Below are 24183 nucleotides of genomic sequence, written 5' to 3' on the forward strand. Positions count from 1 at the left end.
AATCCTAATTTGTAAGCTTAGACATGAACTCTAATTATGCTGGGAAGCATGCCCACATCTGCTGAAATAATTTTTTGTCTTGTTATTCTCTGTTAGCAGAAAGAGCTCACTCAGAGCAGGAGTTTTTTACCTTTTATCTATTATAGACTCCTTTGGCAGTCAGGTGCCTATAGACCTTTTCCCAGAATCATGTTTTTAAATGAATACCACACATAGTGTTACAAAACATACTTTATTCATGTGATCGTGGTTCTTACTCCTCCTATATTGAAATAAATGTGATTTTTTTTCCAAGAAAAGTTCACAGACCTTCTCCCCTAAAATATATGCACAGAAATATTGGAGAGGGTGTAATCTGTGTGTGAACCCCAGGCTTAGAGCCCCTGGGTTACACTCTGTTAGGTGTGTTGAATCTACAGGGAAGGAAAGTTGTGAATAAAAGAAAACAATATAATATTCTATAGTATTAAAAAAGGAAAATTAAGAAGAAAAGAAACATTTTAAAGTTTTCTAGCATTCAAACTGTGAGGGAGAAGCTTAATGATCAGGCTTTTGAAGTAACTTTAGTTATTCTTTTCTTTAATATCACTAAAAAAAAAGTCTGTACCAATAATAGATAAATCTGGTTTTCCTCCTATAGGTGGAATATTGGCAACCTCATGACATTTGAGGGTGTGATAAGCACTAGGCCACCCAGTGTTAAATGACCTGTTGGAATTCTTGTTCTGTTCTTGTGGCAATCTAAGAAAATAGAACCATATAAAAATGTAGATTAGTATTATATAGACCAGGAATATGGAAAGCCTATTTCTTTAGCACCTCCATCCCAAATAAGCTCCTTTCACTTTTTTTCCTGTTGTATCAATAGTTAAAATGAGTTTTTCATTAGCAGATGTAGAAAAATAGCCTTGGTTCAATATCACTTCCCACCCCAGTGATCTCACATTTCTCTCTTCCCAATCTTTCTGTATACTTTGAAGAAAAATTTATTCCCATTACTTCAGATCCTTATTTAGCACCATTGCACCCTTCTAAATTCCAAGTTTTACTATTCCACTAAATTCCTATTTGATGGTTTTCAATGACGTCTTAAGATTCTTCATTTTATAATTGAATGAGATGCCTTTGATTATCCTCATCTTGATATATTCTTGGTTTTGTCCTTTACTAGTTCACCTTTATTTCCTTTATTTCTTCTTATAGAGCCTTCCTTATCTACACCTTTCCTTTTTTTTCTCTCCATTTCCTAATGGAGGTATCTTTTGAGGACATATCTTTGATCTTTGATTGATTCATTCAATCAGTCAATCAACAAATATTTATTAAATATTTTCTATGTGACAGGCTAAGTGCTGGGGAAACAAAGAGAGAAAGTGAAACAGTACCTGCCATTAAGAATTTTTTGGTGTTTTACTATGTGGTTATCTGAACCTTATAACAATCTGGTGAGATAGGAACAGAACCCTGGATACCCTGCCACAGGAAAATCAATTGAAGAATTTGAGAAAGGCTAGACTGGAAAAGCCGTCAATTTTTTGAAGGGTTGTCACATAGAAGAGAAATTAGATTTATTCTAAATGGCTTCAGATAGCAAATGCAGGAGAAGGGGGGGGAAGTTGTAGAGGGGCTCATTTTATTGGAGAGTTAAATCCATTCACATTTAAAATTCAGTTGTTGAGTTGGTGTTTTTTATTTATTTTGCATTGATTTTTTTCTTCCCTACATTTTTGTTTTGCTTACATTAATTTGATCCCATTCTGCTCCCATAGCCTTTCCTTCCATCTTTATTACTTTATTCTAGCCCAACTTCCTTAAGTTTATTATTGTTGTTGCCATTATTCCCCTTTTTAAATCTTTTTTCTTTTGTTGTTTAGTTGGTCAAACAGGTCGACTCTTTATGTTCCCATGGACCATACTATCCATGGAGTTTTCTTGGCAAAATACTAGAATGGATTAAGGCAAGTAGGGTTTAAGGGACAAGTAGGGTTTAAGTACTTAGCACATTGCTAAACATATAGTACTAATAATATCAATAATAGCTAACAATTATATAGTGCTTTAGGATTTGTAAAATGCCTTACAAATATTGTCTCATTTGATCCTTGCAACAACCCTGGGAGGTAGGTGCTATTATAATCCCCTTTTTCCACATGAGAAAAGGGAGGCAAAAGTTAAGTGACTTGGCTAGGGTCACATAGAGGCAGGGTTTGAACTTGTCTTCCTGTCTCCTAGCCTTGAGTTCTAGCCATTATGTCACCTAACTATCTTACTGCAGGCACTTAATAAATTCATTCTGATAGACTGGAAAAAATGGATATGTATGATGAGAAAGAAATGACATGATAAAAAGTAAAAGGCTTTTTACATTCACATACCTTGTCTTTAGATTTCTACAACCACCTGTAAAGTACACTAAACAAGTGCTAATGGCTCCTTTTTTACAAATGAGGCAATAGAAGGAATGTCAAACAGCCCCAAATCACAGAATTATTAGTGATATAAAATAGAACCCTAACCTGAGTTTCAGAGACCTTTGAATGCTTTTAGAACCCCAAGATGTTTATTTTCCACATTTTGTATTTACCTAGTCTGCTGATGAGCTTGAATATTAATTTCTTTTTTTATTTCAACATCAGTGGGAGGATCTTCAAGGCTATTAAGATTCAAAGTCTGTTCAGCCTAGCAGAAAGAATACCAGAGTTTCACCTTTCCAATAGGATTAGAGATCACAAATAAACCTTGAGGTATATGGATGAGAGTCAAAGCACTGTACAATGTCATTTTATTGCCATTTCAATCTATTGGCTTCTGCATGATATAGTTTACCAGCCAAATAGTATAGTAGAGAGCTAAATGCATTGGGAATATAGTTGGATTTGAATTCTAGCTTAGCTCCCAATTCATTGTATGGTCTGAGGCAAGTGACTGAATCTTTCTGGCTTCAGTTTCCCCTGAAAATGAGTGGATTGGAAATAGAATAGAGAATCTCTTACATCTGTTCTAGATTTTTAAACAAGTTATGATTCTTTGATTCCAACATCCATTTCCATCTATACAACATCCATTTCCAAGGTAATAATAATAGAATATTAGTCTTTCTGCCTCAATTCTTACTCTCACACTAGGGGACTTCCACATATATACTGATACTCCCTCAAGGACTCTAACTTCCAAGTTCTTTAATCTCCTTAGTTTCCAGGACCTTCCTCCTCCACTCCACCTCAGCTACATGGAGAAATGGTCAATACCTTGACCTTGCTGTATCACATGTATTCTACTTTCATATTCATGAACTTTGAAATTAATTTCTGTGATCATAATCTTTTAGTATTTCATCTTTTCCTCTCCCTTTACAACTCTTAACCCTGTTCTTCATCCTCATCATGATTCTCAATCCTTTTATCCCTTGGTTCTTTTCCATGTCATCATCCTTTCCCTTGGCTGCTCCCTGCCCACTTTCTTGACTTGACCCCTTGGAGGTTAAGTTCAACTTTACACTCTTCTGCTCACTCTTATCCCTTTGTCCACGTGTCCCATCACTGATTATGTCTTGCCAAATGTCAACCTAAGATTACTCCTACCATTTTCTCCTACACTCATGCTGAACTGGAGGAGGTCATAAAACCATTATACTCAAGCTTCCAATGGCACCCCTTCTCTGTCTTCTCTCAACTGAGGACTTTGCCTCATATATTAATAAAAAATAAGGCCATTCAATGAGAGCACCTTCTTCATCCTCCTTATTTCATAACTTTCAGGTATCTTCTGTTTAACCAAATTTGTTTCCTTAGGGGATATATGAGATTATGATTCTGTTTAACTAATTTTGTTCAACTATTGTGGCCTAAGAGTATATGTTAGACTGCTGTATGACAAAAATTATTTCTCAGTCTCTCTGATATAATTTTGTCTGTAAAAACCTCTTTAGAATTCTAATATATTTTTCAATATGTCATCTTCTGTCTTAGAATCAATACTAAGTATCAATTCTAAGGCAGAAGAGCAATAAGGGCTAAGCAATTGGAGTTAAGTGACTTGCCCAGGGTCACATAACTAGAAAGTATTTGAGGCCAGATTTGAACTCAGAATCTCCCATCTCCAGACTCTATCTACTGAGTTACCTATTTTCCCCCAAATCCTAATATTTGTTCGTGGTTATTCTTCTACCTCCTGAACCTATGCTTACACATAATAAAACCTCAATGTTTACCTCTATAAGTTCTGCATCATGATACATTTACTTGTCAGCAGTAAACTATCACATGAACTCAAAAAAGATATTTCTTCCCTAACAAATTAGATATCCTGAAACTATCTCAAAGTCAAGGGGCAGAAATGTCCTAAAGAGAAGCTGAAAAGTGGATGAGGTAGCAAGGTAATTACAGTGGAGAAAAGTACAGAGAGTCAAGATCCATGATAATAAGGAATGAAGGAGTGAATATGGCAGGGCTGGGGACTTTGAAGATACTAAGGGGAACTGACCAGTCAGAGGAAGGGGCTATAAGAATGGAGTCATCTTCCAGGGTTAGAAGGCTGCTGGGTCATGGTGGAGAAAGAGATTCAGGAGCATAACCCATAGAGAAATGTGCATAATTTTTTTAAATAGTAAAGGCTTAATCAATTCTGTTGACTGATTAGTTCTAGAAAGGACTTTGGGGTTGTCTAATTATATCTCTTCATTTTTAATGTCAACACCACATTTATACAGCATTTTTAAGGACTTTACATGTATTATCTCTCTTGAGCCTCACAACAGCACTATGTTGCTCTATTGCTATCTCTATTATATGTGTAATATTTAGGAATTTGGAGAATGGTCCTGAGGAACTTCAGACCATTTTGGGCAGGAAATTGATTTGATGTGTCAGCTTTCATTCAGTTCACAGAATCAAAGAATTTCAGAGCTTTATTACAAAGCATCACAAGAGCCAAGTAATCCAGTATAAGGACAAAAATCTCTTCTTCAAGATCCCAACAAATAACTCGTTGATTGAAGATCTCCAGAGAAAGAGAACCCATTATCTTTGGAATCAACCTATTCCATTTTTTGATAGCTCTGACTCTTAAGATGTTTTTCTTACTTTTTCATCTATTATTCCTAGTTCTATATTTTGGATTCAAACAGAACAAATCTTTAAGACACCCTTTCAAACACAATTGGGAACAGTTATCCAGTCCCTCCTATGTATTCAGTTCTCCAGTCTAAATATCTTTCATTCTTTTAAACAATGATTGTATAGGAGCAACTAGAGGTCACCCTGCTAATCAGGTTACCCTTTCTTTTGGTTCTATTCCCTAGCAAAGAACCTCAGACATGGCTTATCCATCAACTCACTATACTCTTCGGGAGGGAACATTATAGAAATTATTTATAATCTAATTGTGGAGGTAAAGTCTACATGAACACCTAGCTCTTGAGGTGTTTATAATATCTTTTATTATATAATATTTATAAAGTTTGAATTTATATTTGTGTATACTTATATATTTATACATTTATATTTATAAAGTGTATAATAAGCTTTCATAATAAATCTCTAAATTCTTTGATTTTGTGAACTGAATGAAAGCTGACATATATAAAACTGTTCTGAAATTCTTCTGACTACAATCTTCTCTCCTTTAGTCTCTCCCTCTTTCTCATTTCTCAAATTCATTCTTTGGCCTTGCTGTGGCTGCTAATCCTTCTGTACTTCTACTCTGTTCTCTTAATCTAATACCCTGGCTTTGATTTCACTTCTCTCTTTTTACTGTTGTGACCCTAAGATTAACCAATTCAGTCATATATTACTGGTTACTCTTGAAACTCTTTCCCCCTTGTTCCATCATCAAGCTTTGCCATATTTTCCTGAGTAGCTATTTCAAATCTGTTCACCTCTCCTCAAACCTCCTATACTACCTCCTCCTTTTCCCTATCCATTGAACAGAATGCCTTACTTCCCACTTTTATTATAAAATCCATGTCATCTGTCATACTCTTCCTCCTCTTTCTCCATGCTTTAAAATCTCTTATCATCCATTCATTCTTCCTTAGTTTTAGTCTTTGATGAAAAGATGAGCCTTCTTGCCACAGTTTATCTAATGTTTATTTCTCTTTGTGTATTCTATGTTCTAGACAGTACAGTCTCTATGCTATTTTCTGAACATGACATTGTACCTCTGGGATTTTGCATAGGCTATCCTTATTCCTGGAATGCATGGCCTCCTACTCTCCATTTTGTAAAATCCTGTCGTCCTTTAAGATGCTGATCATGTCAATATAGAAATATGTTTTGCATGATAATACATGTATAACCCAGATTGAATTGGTCACCAGCTCTCAGATGGGAGAGGGAAGAGAGGAAGGGAGACAATTTGGATCTTATAACTTTAAAAACTTATATGAAAATTTGTTATTACTTGTAATTGGTAAAATAAAATATCTTTATAATAAAAAAATTAAAGGTGAGATTTGAACCCAGAAAGAAAAAAGATGCCAGCCATGTGCCACCTCATTAGTGGGAATTTCTTGATCTATCATTTACTAGTGTCTTCTCTTCCTCTTCAAATAATCACATGCATATTATTTATCTATTTACCTATTGTATCCCCTGGTAGAATGTAAGGTCCCTAAGGGCATAGTCTTGGTTTATTTTTGAGTGTTTTTTTTCTTTCAGTCTTTGTATCCCGAATGTCTAGCACAGTACTTTACACTTAGGTGATCTAAACCAGGTTGAGGGTAACTAATAGACCTCATATCTAGAGGTGAGTTAGGGAGGGTGTCTACCTCCAGCATGTGAACACTTCCTCTGGTAGGATGGACAGATGAGAACACTTTGTTCCAATGGCTATGAAGGTGATTGAAGCAGAAACTTTGTCTGCTTAAAGCTTAGTCAGACACAGAAGAGGCCAAGGTCATCATCCATTGCACCTTTGACTATCGCCAAGCATCTTGACTTTTGTCCTACCTCTTGGCTTAGATGACTCCAGAAAAGAGTGAGGCTGATGACTTTGGCCAACTTTGCCTCACTTAAATTTAACTCATATGCAAGTCATCAACCTCATGATGCCGCTGGTCCTCTTCATAAATGAAGGATAAATAACCACAAGTGTGGTTTCTTGTGTTTCTTGGATTAAATTGCTGCATACTTGGGCTTTATTTAACTGAAAATACGAGTTCTTTTTTCCTTTCCTTTTTAATTTTGCTTCTAAGTCAATTCCTGTATTTGAATTTGCAATCTGGCTTTCCTCAGGTCTTGTGTACTTATAGAGGTGTTGAAATGTTTATTTCTATTTAGAAATTAAGCACTTAATTTGAAAATTTTCTGTTTAAATTTTGTTTGCACTTGTTCAGATTTTCATATTCTTTGTCTTTCTCTCTTTACTCTCCATCCTTTCTTTTGCCCTTCCTCTCAATCAGCCCTGGTCCTGAGCTCCACCCTTACTTTTGTTTCCTTTTTTTAAAAAAATGGTAGGCTCCACACATTTAAAGAATATATGAATTTTCGTAGCCAAGAGACCCCCCCCAAAAGTGCTGTCCATGGTGCTGCTCGCACGACTCCTTTGTGTCCTCCTAAGATTACAGTATTCTCTTTGTAATCTTGGGAAAGCTTCCTGAGCCTGTCATTATCAAGGGTGGGTGTGCCTGATGAATTGGTAGGTTTTCTTAAGCTCTGCTTGCTCAGTAACTTTGTTTCTTATTTTGACCACGTTTTGGGGTCCTGACGGAAATACAGATTAAGATACACTGTGATCTGAATTCCAGAAGGCCCTCCCACAGTCTGCTCAGGAAAACCAAAGATGCATACATATCACTTTGCAAACAAAGTCTCTTGCTTTGATATGCAATATAAGTGAAGAGAAGTAACAGCTAGTGAAAGGACCTTTCTTGCTGTCTAGGATTTCATGAAATTTCTTGAAAAGCTAGTGTGAATTATAGGCCACTAAAACTATCCAAATCTAGTTGTTATTCAGTTGTATTTTACTCTTTGTGACTCCATTTGTGTTTTTTAAAATTAATTCATTTAGAATATTTTTCCATGGTTACATGATTCATGTTCTTTCCCATCCCTCCTCCCTCCAAGTCCATGAACTCTCTGAAGTTTATTCATAAATTCTTTGGTGGTGGTAGTGATGGTGGTGGAGGAAAGAAATTCTGTGGTTAAGAATGCCTGTTTTTGACAGTTGACTGAATCTCAGGGAAGTTAAGTGACTTGCCCACAATCTGATTAATTGCCAGAGGTCCAGGTCTGCCTTATTTTGAATCCAGAATGCTACTGATGTATATTGAATGAAAACTGAATTTAATCAAGTGATTGGGAATGTACAGACTTTGTTAGCGTTTCCATTTCTGAACTGGTTTAGTTCAATTGGCTTAACATGGTGCTAATGAAGTCATATGTATAACTTCTGTAAGAGACATTCAACTCTCTTCACCAAAATAGTAGATTGCATGCTAAACCAAGCTAATAATCTCAAGAGACAGTGTTAATAGTCATCAGAGAAATTTGAGCAAAAGAATATGAACTGATCAGTGCAAATCTGTCCTTGTTGTTTTTCAGTTGTATATGATTCCTTTGGGGTTTTGGGGAAGCAAAGATACTAGAGTGGTTTGCCATTTCCTTCCTTACAGCATTTGATAGATGAGGAAACTGAGGCAAACAGAGTTAAATACTTGGACAGAATTATAAAGCTAGTTTGTGTCTGAGAGCAGATGTGAACTCGGGAAGATGAATCTTCTCTACTCTAGCCCAATGCTCTATCTATTGCACCACCTAGTTGTCTAAATTTATCCCTAGTATTCAAAAAAGATTGAAACTGAAATCACATGCCCTAATGATGGTGGGTCAGTATAAGAAAAGCAGCATCTTTTTGGATCTGATTTAACTAGGAAAAAGAATCTGTGCTGTGGAAATTCCTTATACTGATGTATATTACAAGGCACCTGTTACCATAGCCAGTTCTTGCTTTACATGGACCATTCTGCAGACTTCTCTTTACAGAACTCTCCATAATCCCACCCTCTGGGGTGATCTGTAGCTTTTCAAACTAAGCAACTTCAGTGCCTAGAGAAAAGAATTTGTAGTCTTAGAGCTACATCTAAGCTGCTTCAGGGGCCAATTTTTGTGATATAAATTTACCTAAAGCAAGAACTATCTGATTAATAGTGTTGGAATTGCCTGGGAGCATTGAGAGTTTACTATGATTTGTCCATGGTTACACAGAGATACATTATGTTTCAAAAGCAAGACTTAAGTCCAGGCCTTCCTGATTTCAAGGCCAATTTCCTCTATTCTTTGCCACCCTGGTTCTTTAAAGGGGCTGGAGGAAGGTTTGCTTAGGTTAGAATTTTTACTTAATTCTTTTGGGTCCTGCCTAGGTTTTTTTTCAGGTCTGGGGTTTATGATGATAATAAATATTTATATGGTACCTTAAGGTTGGAAAAGTACTTTACATCTATTATTCTATTTGATCTTACAAGCAAGCCTATGACATAAGTGTTATTAGTATCCTTATTTTTCAGATAAGGAAACTTATAGAGATTAAGTAATTTGACTAGTCACATAGATAATAAATATCTGATGTAGGATTTGATCCCAAGACTTCCTGACTCACAGTCCTATGTGCTATCCAATCTACTATCTAGCCATGTCCTGTGATCTGATATTAATTATAGCATTATCCTAAAGTGAAGACAAGTGGCCTGGAAGTTCGGGTACCAACCTTAGCACTGGATTTCTCCTGAATTATTTTGCCTTCCTCTAGATGATCAATCTGTGAAGTTGAAACATTTTTTGTTAACACTTGGTGGACTGGCATACTCTTTGGATCCTTCAGGATTTCATAGGGCATCACAGGGTGTTTCCAGGAGGCAGCTGTATAAACATCCCAGAGTTCACTCTGTCCAAAAGTACCTAAGACAAAGAATTTTCAGTGAATAAGATGACAGGAAATCATCTGCTCTCTAATTATCTTGGTGCCATGATCCCATGTGCCTCTTTTGTAATCCACTAATGCTCATTATTAGTCTGCACTGAGGTTCAACATATGTACTTCTGTATGAAAAATCCCAGGGAAATGGTCTGAGAAACACCCCTGCAGTACAATTCACTTTTAGTTCAAGTCTTTTAACATGTGTGCTGAGCATCCATAGTACCAGTGTAGTTGGAATGTGGAAGAGTGTAGACAAGACATCAGGAGGACCCAGGTCCCAGTCCTGACTCTGCTACTCATATGTCACTGCATCTTTTGGCACCTTCATGTCCTCATCTATAAAATAGAAATGATAAATGACTTTGTCTACCTTATAAGGTTGGGACGAGGCTCACATGAGATTATGCTTTTGGAAGTGTTTTGCAAACTGTAAAGTGCCCACTAAACATGCTATTATGCTTATTCTTAGAGATATATGATAAAGGACAGATATAGTATTTGCTTTAAGGAACATCACAACTCTATGGCAGAGGGTAGGATGATGAACCCGAAGTCACGAAGATCTGAGTACAAATCTGTCATCAAACTCTTAGCTGTGTGACCCAGGGCAAGTCACTTAGCCTCTATTTGTTTCACTTTCTTCATTTGTAAAATGGTGGTGGTGGGGTGTAATAATAGCACCTACCTCACAGAGTTATATTGAGGTACAAATATGATAGTATTGTCAAGCCCTTAGCACAGTGCCTGGCACATAGTAGGCACTATATAAAAATGTTAGCTATTATTAAGGGAGACTAGAGAATCTACTTACCTTGTGCTCACACATTTTCCACATTAGACAACTAATTTCTTTCATATACCCTGGATGCATCAATCTCTTTCCCACCTCCATACCTTTGCTTAAGCTTAACCCTATTTGGATTACCCTTGAGTTTCCCCCTACCTCACCTCCTTCCAATAGTAGCTTATACATACATGGCACTTTTTATAGGTGCAATGTATTTACATATATTTTTGAGCCTTACAACATGTTGTAGCTTGGTAAGGGAGGAAGGTCAAATTTTCTTTTCCTCATATTGCCTTCTAAGGAGCTACATTTCAAAATGGTTCAATAGTTGCTTAAGTTCTTAACAGTAGGAAGTAGTTGATTCAAGGCACCATCCCAGCCTCCATGCTGCCAAAAAGGGTCCTTCAATCTCCTTTGAGATCCATTTCAAATTTCACCAGCTCTAAGAAGCTTTCCCATGCCACTTCTTTATTTTATCATCAGTTAGAGACTTTGGAGACTATATGGTTCAAATTTCTCCTTTTACAGATGACAAAACTGAGTCACAAGAGGTTGAGTGCCTTGCTTAAGGTCATGATAGTTCATAAAGATTGGAATCCAGTTATTCTAGAGTGCTAAAGCCAGGCTCTTTCTACTGCTTCCCTCTTTTTATCCCTAGGGAATCAGATAAATGCCCTTATTGAACAAATGAGATAAATAGAATAAGTAGGGGTCCCTCCACAGATTTTGTGTAGCACGCTATTTGTAACTCTTTTTTGCTCTCATCTTGCCTACGTTACAATATTTTTACTTATGTATAAATTTTCTCTAAGTTCCACGAGGAAAGATTTTGTTTAGTTTCGTATGTAGCACAATACCTCACATGTAACAGAAACTTAATAAATATTTCCTAAGTTAAATACTGAAGAAATTAGGATGAGGACTGCATATATATGAGAAGGGACAGAGTTGCTGGAGGAAAACTTCTTAGAGAAGAAATTTAAAAGGAAAATGAAAGGAAAAGAGGAATGTAGCTTGTTCCATATTTGAGGAAAGGTTCAGAGGATGACAAGAGGTAAACCAGGGAGCAAGAGAGTTTGAACTTAGGCACAGGAATGAGAGCAGATATACAAAGCTGTCACCATTCATTATGGCTCCAGGAACAAGCTTCCCAAACTACCTCAGGAGCAAACTGTATAGAAAGGTGCTTTTTGAATGAACTTTAAGACAAAATGTAATTGGGAATGTGAGGTAACTTAGAAAGAGATTTTGACTTTAGATTCAGCTAAGTGGTGCAGTGGTAGAGTGCCAGGGATGGAATCAGAAAACCTGGGTTCAAATCTGGCCTTAGATACTTCCTAACTATGTGACCCTGAGAAAGTCACTTAATTTTTGCCTAGCCCTTACCCTTCTGTCTTGGACTTGTTACCAAGACAGAAAGTAAGTATTTTTTAAAAAATGATTCTTCAATGGACAGTCCAGCACTACTCTACTCCATTCCCCAACAGTTAAGAGGTAGCTTCCCCCAAAAGTGCCTTCTTCATTGAAGAAGCTTAAGTTCTCTCAATGCCTTCTAAATTTCCACACCCTGGGGCAAAGTCCCCACAATTATGCCTTAGTTATGGTCCTGTGAATAGTTGAAAACCATCAGAAGTCTATAATGACCTACCTACGCTTGCTATTTGCGCTGAAAGTATTCCAGGTTAAATACAACAGGAACAAATATTTACTCAATGATTCCTATCTATACTGTGAGAATGTTAGAAGAGATTCAAAGATGAAAGAAGGTGCCTAGAAACTTACATGTTAATGGAGGAGTACTTGTGTGCAAATAAAGATGATGCAGGACAAAATATACTGTGGCAGAGGCGCGATCAATTTAAAATTACAAAAGATTTCATCAGGTAGAGAAAACAAATCTACAAATAGGACCATGATCTTAATCAGACTGTTTTCTCTCAGGTTGTTTCTAGATTTCAAACATCATCATCTGTGGAAATACAAGTCCCAGCCAAACTCATCACCATAAGTCTAGCTGCATTTCTTAGCTTAACTATCTGGGATTCCCACTTTGGCCAAGTGGAGTTAGATTTCATTCCCGGGGAAAATATTTCCTCAAGGTGTTTTTTGGCTCCTCATTCAGGAAATAGCATATGTGCGTCCCCTGCAAAGCCTCATCTTCTGCATATGTGAATGTGGAAATTTCATACCTATATACTCTCCATCCATGCTCCATAAACGAACTGTACAGTCAATGGAGGAAGACAATAGAGCCTTTTCTTCCTCTATCAGCTCTAAGCTAATGAAATGAAAGAAAATGGATGATAAGTTTACTATGAAAAAGCAGCAATTTTCTAGGATGATCACAGTCAGCTAAATAGAACCAAGAATCAGAGGATCAGGGAAGTCAACAAATCAACTGCTCTTTAACAATAACAATAACAAAAACAATAATCATAGCTGACATGAATAAAATTATTTAAGCTTTTCAAAATGTTTTCCATACATTATTCCACATGAGCCTCATGGCAACCCTGTGAAGAAGGCACCCACTAAAGGTGTTATTATCTCCATTTTACTGATGAGGGAAATAATGGTCCAGAGAGATTAAGAGATTTGTCCATGGTTACACAGTTAGTGTATCCCACAATTCAAGGAAACATGAGCCGCAAGTAGTTGCTTAAATTGTTCAATTTGTCCCACACAGTTAGTCCTGCTTTCAACATCTCCTACCACATTCTCCCCTCCAATCAGACCCTGACCTTGAGACTCAAGTAATCAAAGAAAGCATCCTGCAAATGGCCTTATTTAGTCAAAAAATAGTCTTCAAGGGGACATCTAGGTGGCTCAGTGGATTGAGAGCCAGGCCCAGAGATGGGAGGTTCTGGGCTCAAGTCTGGCCTCAAATTCTTCTTAGCTGTGTAAACCTGGGCAAGTCACTTAACTCCCATTGCCTAGCCTTCCATTCTTCTTCCCTGGAACCAATACACAGTATTCATTCTAAGGCAGAAGGTAAGAATTTAAAAAATGTCTTAATATCTAGTGGAAATGGTCCAGGGTTGGGAGTTAGTTTCAACTTTCTACTGACTCAGTGTAATTACAAAAAATTCATTCAGCAAACATTTTATTAAATGTCTTTTATATTCAGGTCCCAAATTGTTTAAATTGTCCATGGTTTAACCTGGATAGTATTTGTAAAGCACTTTTCAAACCTTCAAGTGTTCTATAAATATTATATATTACTACTACTACTGCTACTACTGCTGCTGCTGCTGCTACTACTACTACTACCACCACCATCCACCAAATATCCACTAATTCAAAGGGAGTCAGAGATAAAGAGTGAGAGCATTGCTGGGCAAGGAATTTTGGTGTTGTGGAGAAAAGTTTATGTTGATTTCTTTATCAGAAAAATAAGGATGAAATTATTCTTTCCCACTGGCTTGTTGTGGTTATTATTCAGTCACATCCCACTCTTTATGATGATATTTGGGGTTTTCTTGGCAATTATCCTAGAGTGGTTTGCCATTTCTTTTTCCAGCTCATTTAACAGATGAGGAAATTGAGGCAAATGAGGTTAAATGACTTGCTCAGGGACTCACAACTACTAAATATCTGAGGTCACATTTGAACTCGGGTCTTCCTCATTCAGGTCCAGCACTCTAGAACCTCTCTATAGCCTCTGTACCACTTAACCTCCCTTCCTCCTGGATAGATGAATGAGAGAAAAGATGGGAAAATTTGTTTTATCTTCTAACTAGTTGAAATAGATAAAACACTATGCCTGGTGTCAGAAAGACTTCTAAGTTCAAATATAGTCTTAGATACTTCCGAGTCACTTAACTTTTATCTACCCCAGTTTCCTCAAGTGTAAAATGTGGATAATAATAGCACCTACCTCTCAGGGTCGGGAGAATCAAATGAGATACTATCTGCAAAGACCTTAGCAGAGTATCTGGCTGACAAAGCAGTCACTTAATAAATGCTTATATCCCTTCCCTCCTTTTGTAAGAATCGTGCTCAATGAATAGGATATTATCACTTTTCTCTAGCTTTTCTACACCTGTGAATTCTAAGATATAGAGAGATACTCACGATGTGACTGCATTAATGTGGGCTCTCCAGAACTTGACACCTGTAGCAATATAAAGAATACATCTGCATAAAATGGGACAAAAAACTCACCAATTTGTTTCTTATTATGAGCACAGGGAGTTACTTCATATAGTTCACCAAGCCCTCTAAAGGCAAAGAAAAATGGAGGTAAAACCTTCTCTCCCACCCCCATTCCAAAAAAATAAAATAAGATAAAAGAGCAGGACAACAAGGAAGAGAATGTTGAGTTCAATTTCAATGGTTGCCAATCCCTACTTTTGGGTGGTTCTTGTTCTGGTCCCCTGAGGGCATAATCCTTGATGTCATACATGTACACATAACCCATGTTGTCTGCCACATAGACACAGGTATCTCCCGTGGTCACCACAATGCTGCGGATCTGGGATTTTCCTCTGGACTGGAATGAATGCAAACACGTTAGGAGACCACCCATTTTTACCAAATGATGGCATATTAAATGTTGTTTGAGACCATCTTAAATAATAACTCATTATTATGGCTGTATCTATGCTGGCGAGTAGGGAAAATAGTCTTAACTTAAAATAAACAGGCAGCCTATGGCATCCTGAAGATTGTTAAAAGTCAGGCAAGAATCAATTTTTGAAGCATTCTTTAAAATGGTTCTGTTCAACTTACAGGTATGAAGCTGGCTATGAGCTGGGCCCCACTGAATAGACTCCAGAAAATAACAGAACCTGTGACAGAAGGGGAATAAAAAATACCGGATGGATTTTCATTTAGTTATACAATATGGCTTTAGTGTGAGGAAGGATGGCACAATGGGCAGGATGAATCTTGGAGCTAGGAAAATCTGGGTTCAAATCTCACCTCAGAGACTTTCTAGCTGTGCGGGCCTAAATAAGTCACTTAAACCCCTCTGATTCTCTAGTAACTCTAAAACCATCCATTATAGATAGGCTACAAAATGTAGAAGAGGGAATTATTTCTCTCCCGTATGGATGAAATCACAGATCCTTGACTCAATGTAATATCCCTTTATACTGAATAATGCTGAAACAATTCACAAAATGCCTTGTTATTCTCTGTAAGGTAGGCATCATTATATTTTACATTTCACTTTAGAGACCAGTAAATGGGAGCTTGGAGAGGATTAATGGCTGGCTCTTCCAGCTAGTACATTACAAACATAGTACATGGCAGAGCTCTGCCTAGAACACACGTCTCCTGACTCCTTCCTTGCTCAGTGTACTTTCTAGCATAATATAATTATTGAATTCCCACAATGTGCAAGAGCCTATTCTCAATAAAAGATACCTGGGATTTGCTAGCCCCGAAGAAGCTTATATTCTAATGGAAAAAATCCTCCTACGCATTTTTGTTTTGTGTTGTTTTCATTTTTTGTTTGTTTTTTGAAATCACTAAAACTGAGGGAAAGACAAGCTCTTCATCAGTGGTGATGTCAATTTCTGAATCTCTTCTCCCTAACCCTAACTCCCAAACATCTCAGTGCTTGTTGTGACTGTAGGCTGCTACCTACAGAAAAACTCGTATATATCTAGACATCTTATAATTATATTGTATACAGTGTTCCAAAAGTCTTTGTTCAGTAATTATTTAAAACTGTAACTATAAGATATCTCTATATAACATACACATATCTATGTAACTCATATATGAGTTCATATACACGTATGTGTATATGTATATGCATCTCTCTCTCTCTCTCTCTCTCTCTCTCTCTCTCTCTCTCACACACACACACACACACACACACACACACACACACATATTTCACAAATGTACTCCAGGTGGTTTGACTAATTTGTCAATCTTGGAATCAATCAACAAGCATTTTACTATAGTACCTCCTAGGTCTAGGTACAGCCCAACAAAAGTGAAACAGTCCCTACCCTCTAAGAGGTTCTAGTCTATTTAGAGGAGACAACATGTATGTGTCAAAGTATAACAAAATATCCAAGATGTCCCAAGTTGCAGTTTTAAGTAACTACTGAACTAAGACTTCTGGGACACCCTATATATGAGATAACAATAAGGCAATTAGGGAACACAGACGATGGGGAGATCAGGAAAGATTTGCCGAAGGCTGCTCAATCTGCTCTTTGAAGGAAGCTAAAGGTTAAAAGGGCCAGAGGTGAGAAGGGAGTGCATTCTGGGCATGGAGAACAGTGACGAAATGGAGAGGTGGAGTGTCAAATGAGAAATAGAAAGCCAATTCTGTCATCTCACAGAATACATGAAGGGGAGTAAGCCTGGAAAAGTAGGATGGGCTCCTAGAGTAAAGAACTTTAAAGCCAAACAGAGGAATTATAACTTATTCCTACAGGTAACAGGGAACCACTGGAGCTTAGAGAGTAGGGGAATGACAAAGTCATACAAGAATGTTAGGAAAATCATTTTGGCACATATGAGGATGATGAGTTGTAGAGGAGAAAGGCTTCAGGCAGGAGAATTAAAGGTAAAGGTCACTCAAAGCCAATTGTGGATTTAAGTAGGCTGCAGTGTATTTCCAATCAACTCTCCCATTATTGTATTGCCAAAGCAAAGAGCCATCCTGCCTTGTTACTTGCCTCTTTCATATGCTCTCTTCAGGCTAAATTTGGTCATCTTGGGGCATCTTTCTTGCTGTAAGGCTGCCCTTTGTGCTTATTTTAACCTGGTATTCAATTCATCCTGCCCTTGCCCAGGGATAACTGGTTAGAAGATAGATGTGTGACTCTAAGGCAGATATTTGGACTTGTTCATTAAGAGATATTTGATGAGAAGGGATATATCAAGTGAACAGACTCCCTAGAATTAATTGCCTATCTTCTTCTTCTTAATAGGAGATTTTAGCCAGGCAAGGTTCTATCAGAATAGAATGGGCCATAGCCGGACCCAAGGTGGGTAGTAAATGTGTTCAAGGCCATTCCTTACAAAACATGCATCTGTAAAAGTGTCTTTGGTAAACTGCCCCAGGAAAATCAGTTTATAAGAGAAGCACACAGTTCTATTAATGGCAATTTCTCTTCTTACCTTGGGGCCCATTGGAAATGAGAGAAGCAGCTGTTGATTCAAATTTGGCTGCACGGGTCTTTAGGAAAGTAAGATGAGAAATGCTTCTGTCTGTAATATGAGAGGGGGGAGAAAGATATAAAACACACATCTACTTGCAAACACAATTACTCCCAGGATTACTTCCTACAACTATGGTAGTTGATGAAGCTGAGGAGGCAGCTCCCTTGGCCACGCTGATTGCAATGCTAACTGATATAATAGTCTGACCAACAGTTATTTGCTCAGTTGCTATGGGGTAGAACCAAAATAGGAATGCTAATAAGCAAAATTGAGTTAAGGGGCATTCCTAGCACCTCCACTCCCATCTTAAGCCCTCTTGAGGAGGCTCCAGCTATGGATAACAGTAATTCCCTTGGATTTTCTCCTCCTCCAATGAGAAAGGGCATAAAATCCAATGGATACTGTAGTCCATAGTTGAGTTAATGGTCAGTCCAAAAGATTGCAATCTCTCAGGTCTTTCAAATCTCTAGATTATCAAGCAAAGGATGTACTAGATAGTGTTCTAAGTGCTGGAGATACAGAAAAGGGCAAAAAAACAGTACCTGACGAGAGAGAAAATATGCAAACCACTAACTACTAGAATTTAGTTGAGATCTAAAGGAAGCCACGAGATGAAGATGAGGAGGGAGAGCTTCCTAATCATGGAAGAGAGCCAGTGAAAATGTCTAGAGTTAGGAAATGACCCTCTATGAGGAACAGCAAGGAGGACTGGTTCACTAGATTCTAGTGTACATGGAGGGGATGAAAGTGAGAAGCCTGGAAAGATAGGCGGGCCAAGATTATAAAGATCTTTCAAAGCTAAACACAGGACTTTATTGTTTGATCATGGAGGATAATAGGAAACCACTATAGTTTATTGAATGGGAGTATGTGGGAGAGACAGAGAGAAAGACAGAGAGAGAGACAGACAGACAGACAGAGACAGAGAAAGACACAGAGACACAGAGACAGAGACAGAGACAGAGACAGAGACAGAGACAGAGAAAGACACAGAGACAGAGACACAGAGAGAAAGATAGATAGATAGATTGAGAGAGAGAGAGAGAGAAAGAGAGAGAGATTTGTACATTAAGGCAACTGCTTTGACAGATGACAAGAGTTTGTACTGATATGAGCAAAGATGTTGTGAAGGTAGAATTAAAAAGTTTGGCAACAGGTTGGTTACAAGGAACAAAAGAAAGAAAAGAAACTGAGGACGGAAACTTAGTTTGGGAAGATGTAGTAAATGTGTTCAAGGCCATTCCTTAATGGGAAACTTAGAGTGGGAAGATGGCGATTTTTTAAAATATTCTTGCTTAGTAACAACCTTAAAATAGAAGGGCAAGGACTGGGCAAACAGTATTAAGTGACACATAGGTCACATGGTTAGAAGTGTCTGAGATCAAATTTGAACCCAGGATCTCACAACTTTTGGCCTGGCTCTCTATCCACTGTGCCACTCACCTGCCTGGAATATTCTTGACAGTAATAAGGAAACTGGTCAACCAAACAAGTTTGATTCTAAGTCTTCTTGGGGCATTGGAAGTTTGTTAGGTACATCACTTGACAATTTGAGTTATTCCCAATTTATTGAGAGCAAATTTAAAAATTGGGCAACTTTTCATCTTTCCTGGATGGAACTTGTATACTAACTCTGAGGGTAGTCTAGGTATCCCCTAAAAGTCTCTTATAGCCCTGTGAATGTATAATTGACTTCAAAATCATAGGTAGAGATGCAGTATGGAAACAGTATTGGATTTGGATTCAGGACACCTGAGTTCAAATCTTGACTTTGACATTTGTTAGCTATTGGACTGTGGATAAGTTACTTGACATCTACAAATTTCAGTCTTCCCATTCATGAAAGATGGGATTAAATGTACTTTCATTACCAACTTCACAATGGTCAACAGTGCCAGGCACACAGTGGGACTTAATAAATGCTTGTTAACTGGATTTTTGAGAGAAAATACTTTGTGAATCTTAAAGTGATATGCAAGTGCTACTATTATTATTCCTTTCCATGAGAGACAATGCAGTGAAGTGGTTAAAGGACAAACCCTGGAATCAAATGGACCTAAGTTCAAATCCCCTCTCAGACAGGTGCTAACTGTGTGGCCATCAATAAATTCCTTAATCTCTCAGTGTCTTCCCTGCTTTTTTTTAAAACTATAAATTAACAGATATGAATACTATAAATTACAGACAATTTGTAGATATGCATCTAAGAGTTACTTGTAGAATGAAATCACAGGTCTAGCCCTCAAATAAGATCCTGTACGTAAATACAGTTCTATACCACAAATGTTCCACAAATGATTTTCTAGGAGGTAAAAGATCCAGGTTAAAAAAAAGACAGGTAGGAAGAATCTTAAAGCACTACACAAATACTTATAGCACAATTAGACCTTCAAACACCAAACTTTGTCCTTAAATTTACCTTCTGGATCTTCAGAGCAGTAAGTAAGGACTGGTGTATTTAGCTTGCAGTATATGTGTCCTGAGATCAAATTCCAAATGATAATTTCCCCATCATAACTAGAAGTGGCAAGAAGAGAAGGTGGGCACTGAACGACACATAAAATATCATCCTTATGTCCCCGGATCTATAAGAATGATAGGGAGGGTGTCAGAGAAAGTGAGATAGAGCAATCAATCAACCAATCAATCAGCAAACATTTATGAACTTCTTATTATGTGCCAGGCACAATGTAAGCATTGGGGATACAGAAAGGGGCCCCCCAAAAAAGAGGAGATTCAGGAAGACTACTCCTTTGACTGCTAGCCAGATGTTAAGGGAATTATTCTGGTCTCTTACTGTGGTCTAATCTAGTCTAGTGGGTTGAGGAAACCACACTTACTGCCTCGCTCCAGGTCAGACAGTGATTTTAGACTGGAGGTAGTTTAGTATAAAGGAAAGAGGATTGCATTTAGAGGCAGAGCATCTGAGTCTAACACAGGATTCTTTGGGTATATCCAGGTCTAACATGGAGAGGGCTGTGAGGGGCCTTTGAGTATGCCAGCTTGCTAACATAGAGCCTACAGAGACTCCTTCCATGCAGGTGAGAGTTGCTTCCTTTGTTTGTCTGCTTGTGTCTTTAAAAGTGGTGAGACAGAGCCATTTATTCTCCTTTCCACCGTTTTTTTTTTTGTTGTTTTTTTTTTACTGCTGTCTCTTTTGAGCCACTCTTCTCTGCTGTTCCCAGCAGAGATGCCACTAACTGAAAGGCTGGAGGGAAAGAAATAATCTTTTTATTCTTCCTCTCTCTTACTCTAAGTCCAAGAAAAGGACCTGGGGGTATTTGTTTATCTTCTGTATTGTTTTCTGTGCCAGAGTAAGTCCAGAGACAATTCTCTTAACCCCCTTTTTTTAAACCCTGACTTTCCCTCTTACAAAGAATACTAAGAAATGGTTCCAAGGCAGAAGAGTGGTAAGGGCTAGGCAATTGGATTTAAGTGACTTGCCCAGAGTCACACAGCTAGGAAGAGTCTGAGTTCAGATTTGACCTGAGGACCTCCCATTCTTAGGCTTGGCTCTCAATCCACTGAGCCACCTAGCTGCCCCTCTCATAGGCTTTTAGTTTGAGCCATAATGATCTGGGAGCCAGTGGCGTAGGAAGCTTATTATACCCTCCACATTTTGGAGGAGTAAATTTATATATTTTTGATCATTCCTTTAAGTAAATATTCCTTTGTAAAAGGCCCTGTATTACTTATGGGGGCCACCTTCTCTCTATTAGAATTTGGTGTGCCCAGAACAGTCTGGGTCACATGAATTTGAAGTCTGCCTTTTGCTTACTTTGTACTACCTTGATAATCTTGGTTATGCCACTCATAACTTCTCTGGGCCTTAATTTCCTCATCTGTAAAAAGGGGGTGGTGTATAGAGGATCTCCACAGTTATTCTTGGTTCTAAATTTCATGATACCCCCTAATTTCACTTTTTCCCATGAGGCCAACATTTTTGCTGCCTCCCTCTTCATGTTGGCTGACTTGTCGTATTCACAGAGCACTTAAACTCCTTGCATAAAAAGAATGAATGAGAATCAGAACCCAGCTGCCTTCTTTCTCCCCTAGCCTGGCTAAGATTTGTCTTGCAGATTGTCTCAGAGCAATAGAACATGGAACTCTCCAAGGTGGTCCGGCTTTCAGAAAACCACCTCAGCCTTCTCTCTGCGTACAAAGCCCCTCTGACTTTCTAAATCTTTTCACACTTTCCACCTGGTCACCATGGCGGTGAGTGCATGCCGATCAGAATTCAAATGATCTGCCCTTTTCAAAAGATGACTCTCAGGAAGCGATTAATTATCCTGGGCTGAGCCAGATGGCAGGCAGCCCTTAAGAAAGAAAAGACATTTAAAAATGATCTCCCAAGATTGTCATTGCAGAATTGTAAAGATTTCCTTTGACATCAGGCTTAAACTTCAGCTCTTTTTAACTTGCCTCTTCTTTTCCAGTGGAAGAAAATTGAGTGGCAGGTAGTTTGTTATATGGCAATGAAAATCTTATTGGTTCTGAAGAGACTCCCATTTCTTCCTAAATACCCTGAAAGTCTCCATATGTGTGATAACTCAATGTGTGCCACGTGACGTTATTTTGATTCTACTCAGCCACTAACTTGTGTGTCTAGGAACAAGTCATTTTTCTTAAAAATAAGCCCTGGTTCTCTCATCTTTAAAATGAATGGCCTGTTGATTAGTTGATCTTGAAGGTATCTTTGGGTCTATAATTCTACTTGGGGGTGGGACTGAAGAAAGAAGTCTAGAAAAAAGAGGTGGTTATTTCCACAATCCTTAGCTGCTACACATTCCCTTAACCCAATGCTTCCTCCTTCCCTTCCTCTTTCCTCCCCCCTCCCAACTCTATATGAGCAGTCATGTTTCTATCCCCTCATGCAATCATAATTTCACTGGGCTTGAACATAACTGTGGAAAATCGAGTATTTGCTTAGTAGTCTATGGATCAATATGTGCTTTCCTAAGAGGAGAGAACAAGAGAAAGGAAGTTTGGAAGAGAGAATGGTGGGTGGAGAGGAAAGAGTGGGAGAGAACTGAGGAGGAGAGAAGAGAGCATAAGAATCAGCATGAGACAAAGAGCAAGAAAGAAAGAACATGTACATATGAGAGAGTGAAATATAGAGAGGGAGAAAAAGAAACAGAGAGAGGGAGGGAGAAAAGGGAGAGAGAGAGAAAGAGTGAGCAATCAAGAGAGAGAGTTAGAGACAGAGAGACAGAGAAGAGAGACAGAAACAGAGACAGAGACAGAGTATCATGACTTCCTTGGAAGCTCAGATTAATGGTGTGGCATGCTATGGATTTACCTCTGAATAGTAATAGTCTTACTAACTCAGAGGGAAACGGGATCTAAGAAGTCATAGATTCCATCTTTTTAAAGGAGAAAGTAGCCCAGAGAAGTTTAGTGACAGTAAAAATTACATAAGTTATAAGCAGAAAGTATAAACTCCTTGAGCACAAGTACTGTATTACTTTTTCCTTCTTATTCCTAGGGTTTGGCACTTGATAGATGTTATTTGATTGATTGATTTAATGGCAGAATCTTTATGTAAATATGAATATCTTGTTTCCAAGTCCAGCATTCTTTCTATTGTATCACATTGCCTCTCTCCCAGGAAGCAGGTATGGAGGTCATTTAACTCTTCTAGGAACTTAGAGACATTTAGAGTTCTCATAAGAATCATGAAGAATTCCTCCAGCAGTGGGGTATTGGATCATGGGATCTAATATTTAGAGCTGGAAGGGATTTTAGAGATTCACTAGTCCAACTCTTTCATTTTAGAGTCGAGAACATTGAACTCCAGAAATCTGAGAAGACTGGTCCAAGACCACATGAATAGTAAATGTCAGAACCAGGATTTGAAACATGGTTTTCTGTTTTTGAACTTAAGACAATTCCCCATATAGTCTATAACCTCTATAGGCAAGCGGGAAGCCAACTTGAAACCCTTGTGCCCCCTAAATTTGGGTGACTGTTTAAGGGAAGAGTATTAATTGTTACAACTGTACATAAGTGTTAAGTATATAAGGGGGAGTCCTGGAGTGGGTGTGTATGTGGCTGCTAGTTCACCTATGACATTCCCATCATTAGTTTGTAACTTTGCCCATTAGCACATTGAGGCAGTCAGTCTAAATCCATGATCAAATTGCTTTCTCTTGCCAGCCAACACTTTAATGTGAGCATCACACAGTTCTGCTCAGGGATAAATTGGATTTAGAAGCTTCCTGTAATAGTGACTGTAATCTGAACTATGGCTAGTAGGTCACATCATCACACCGGTGCTTCTTAGACATTCTTTCTTTTCCCTGGTAAGTCAGTGAAGTTCTAAAGCTCCCTTGGACAAAGGAGACATTACTTTT

General features: G+C 38.0%; 1 protein-coding gene across 1 annotated transcript in view; it reads right to left on the reverse strand.

Annotated features, from left to right (window-relative positions):
* Window positions 1–563: 563 nt before the first annotated feature.
* Window positions 564–24183, reverse strand: part of LOC123241267 (WD repeat-containing protein on Y chromosome-like) — a 140647-nt gene continuing 117027 nt past the window's right edge. Inside the window, exons 13-21 of the mRNA XM_044668961.1 lie at window positions 20246–20415; window positions 17789–17880; window positions 15431–15489; window positions 15050–15191; window positions 14774–14813; window positions 12889–12977; window positions 9703–9893; window positions 2585–2679; window positions 564–741 (exon numbers count right to left, since the gene is read on the reverse strand). Of these exons, the coding sequence (XP_044524896.1) occupies window positions 564–741; window positions 2585–2679; window positions 9703–9893; window positions 12889–12977; window positions 14774–14813; window positions 15050–15191; window positions 15431–15489; window positions 17789–17880; window positions 20246–20415 (1056 nt within the window). The remainder of the gene's footprint in view (window positions 742–2584; window positions 2680–9702; window positions 9894–12888; window positions 12978–14773; window positions 14814–15049; window positions 15192–15430; window positions 15490–17788; window positions 17881–20245; window positions 20416–24183) is intronic.

Source organism: Gracilinanus agilis, chromosome 3 (assembly GCF_016433145.1).
Source record: "Gracilinanus agilis isolate LMUSP501 chromosome 3, AgileGrace, whole genome shotgun sequence".
Taxonomy (NCBI): Eukaryota; Metazoa; Chordata; class Mammalia; order Didelphimorphia; family Didelphidae; genus Gracilinanus; species Gracilinanus agilis.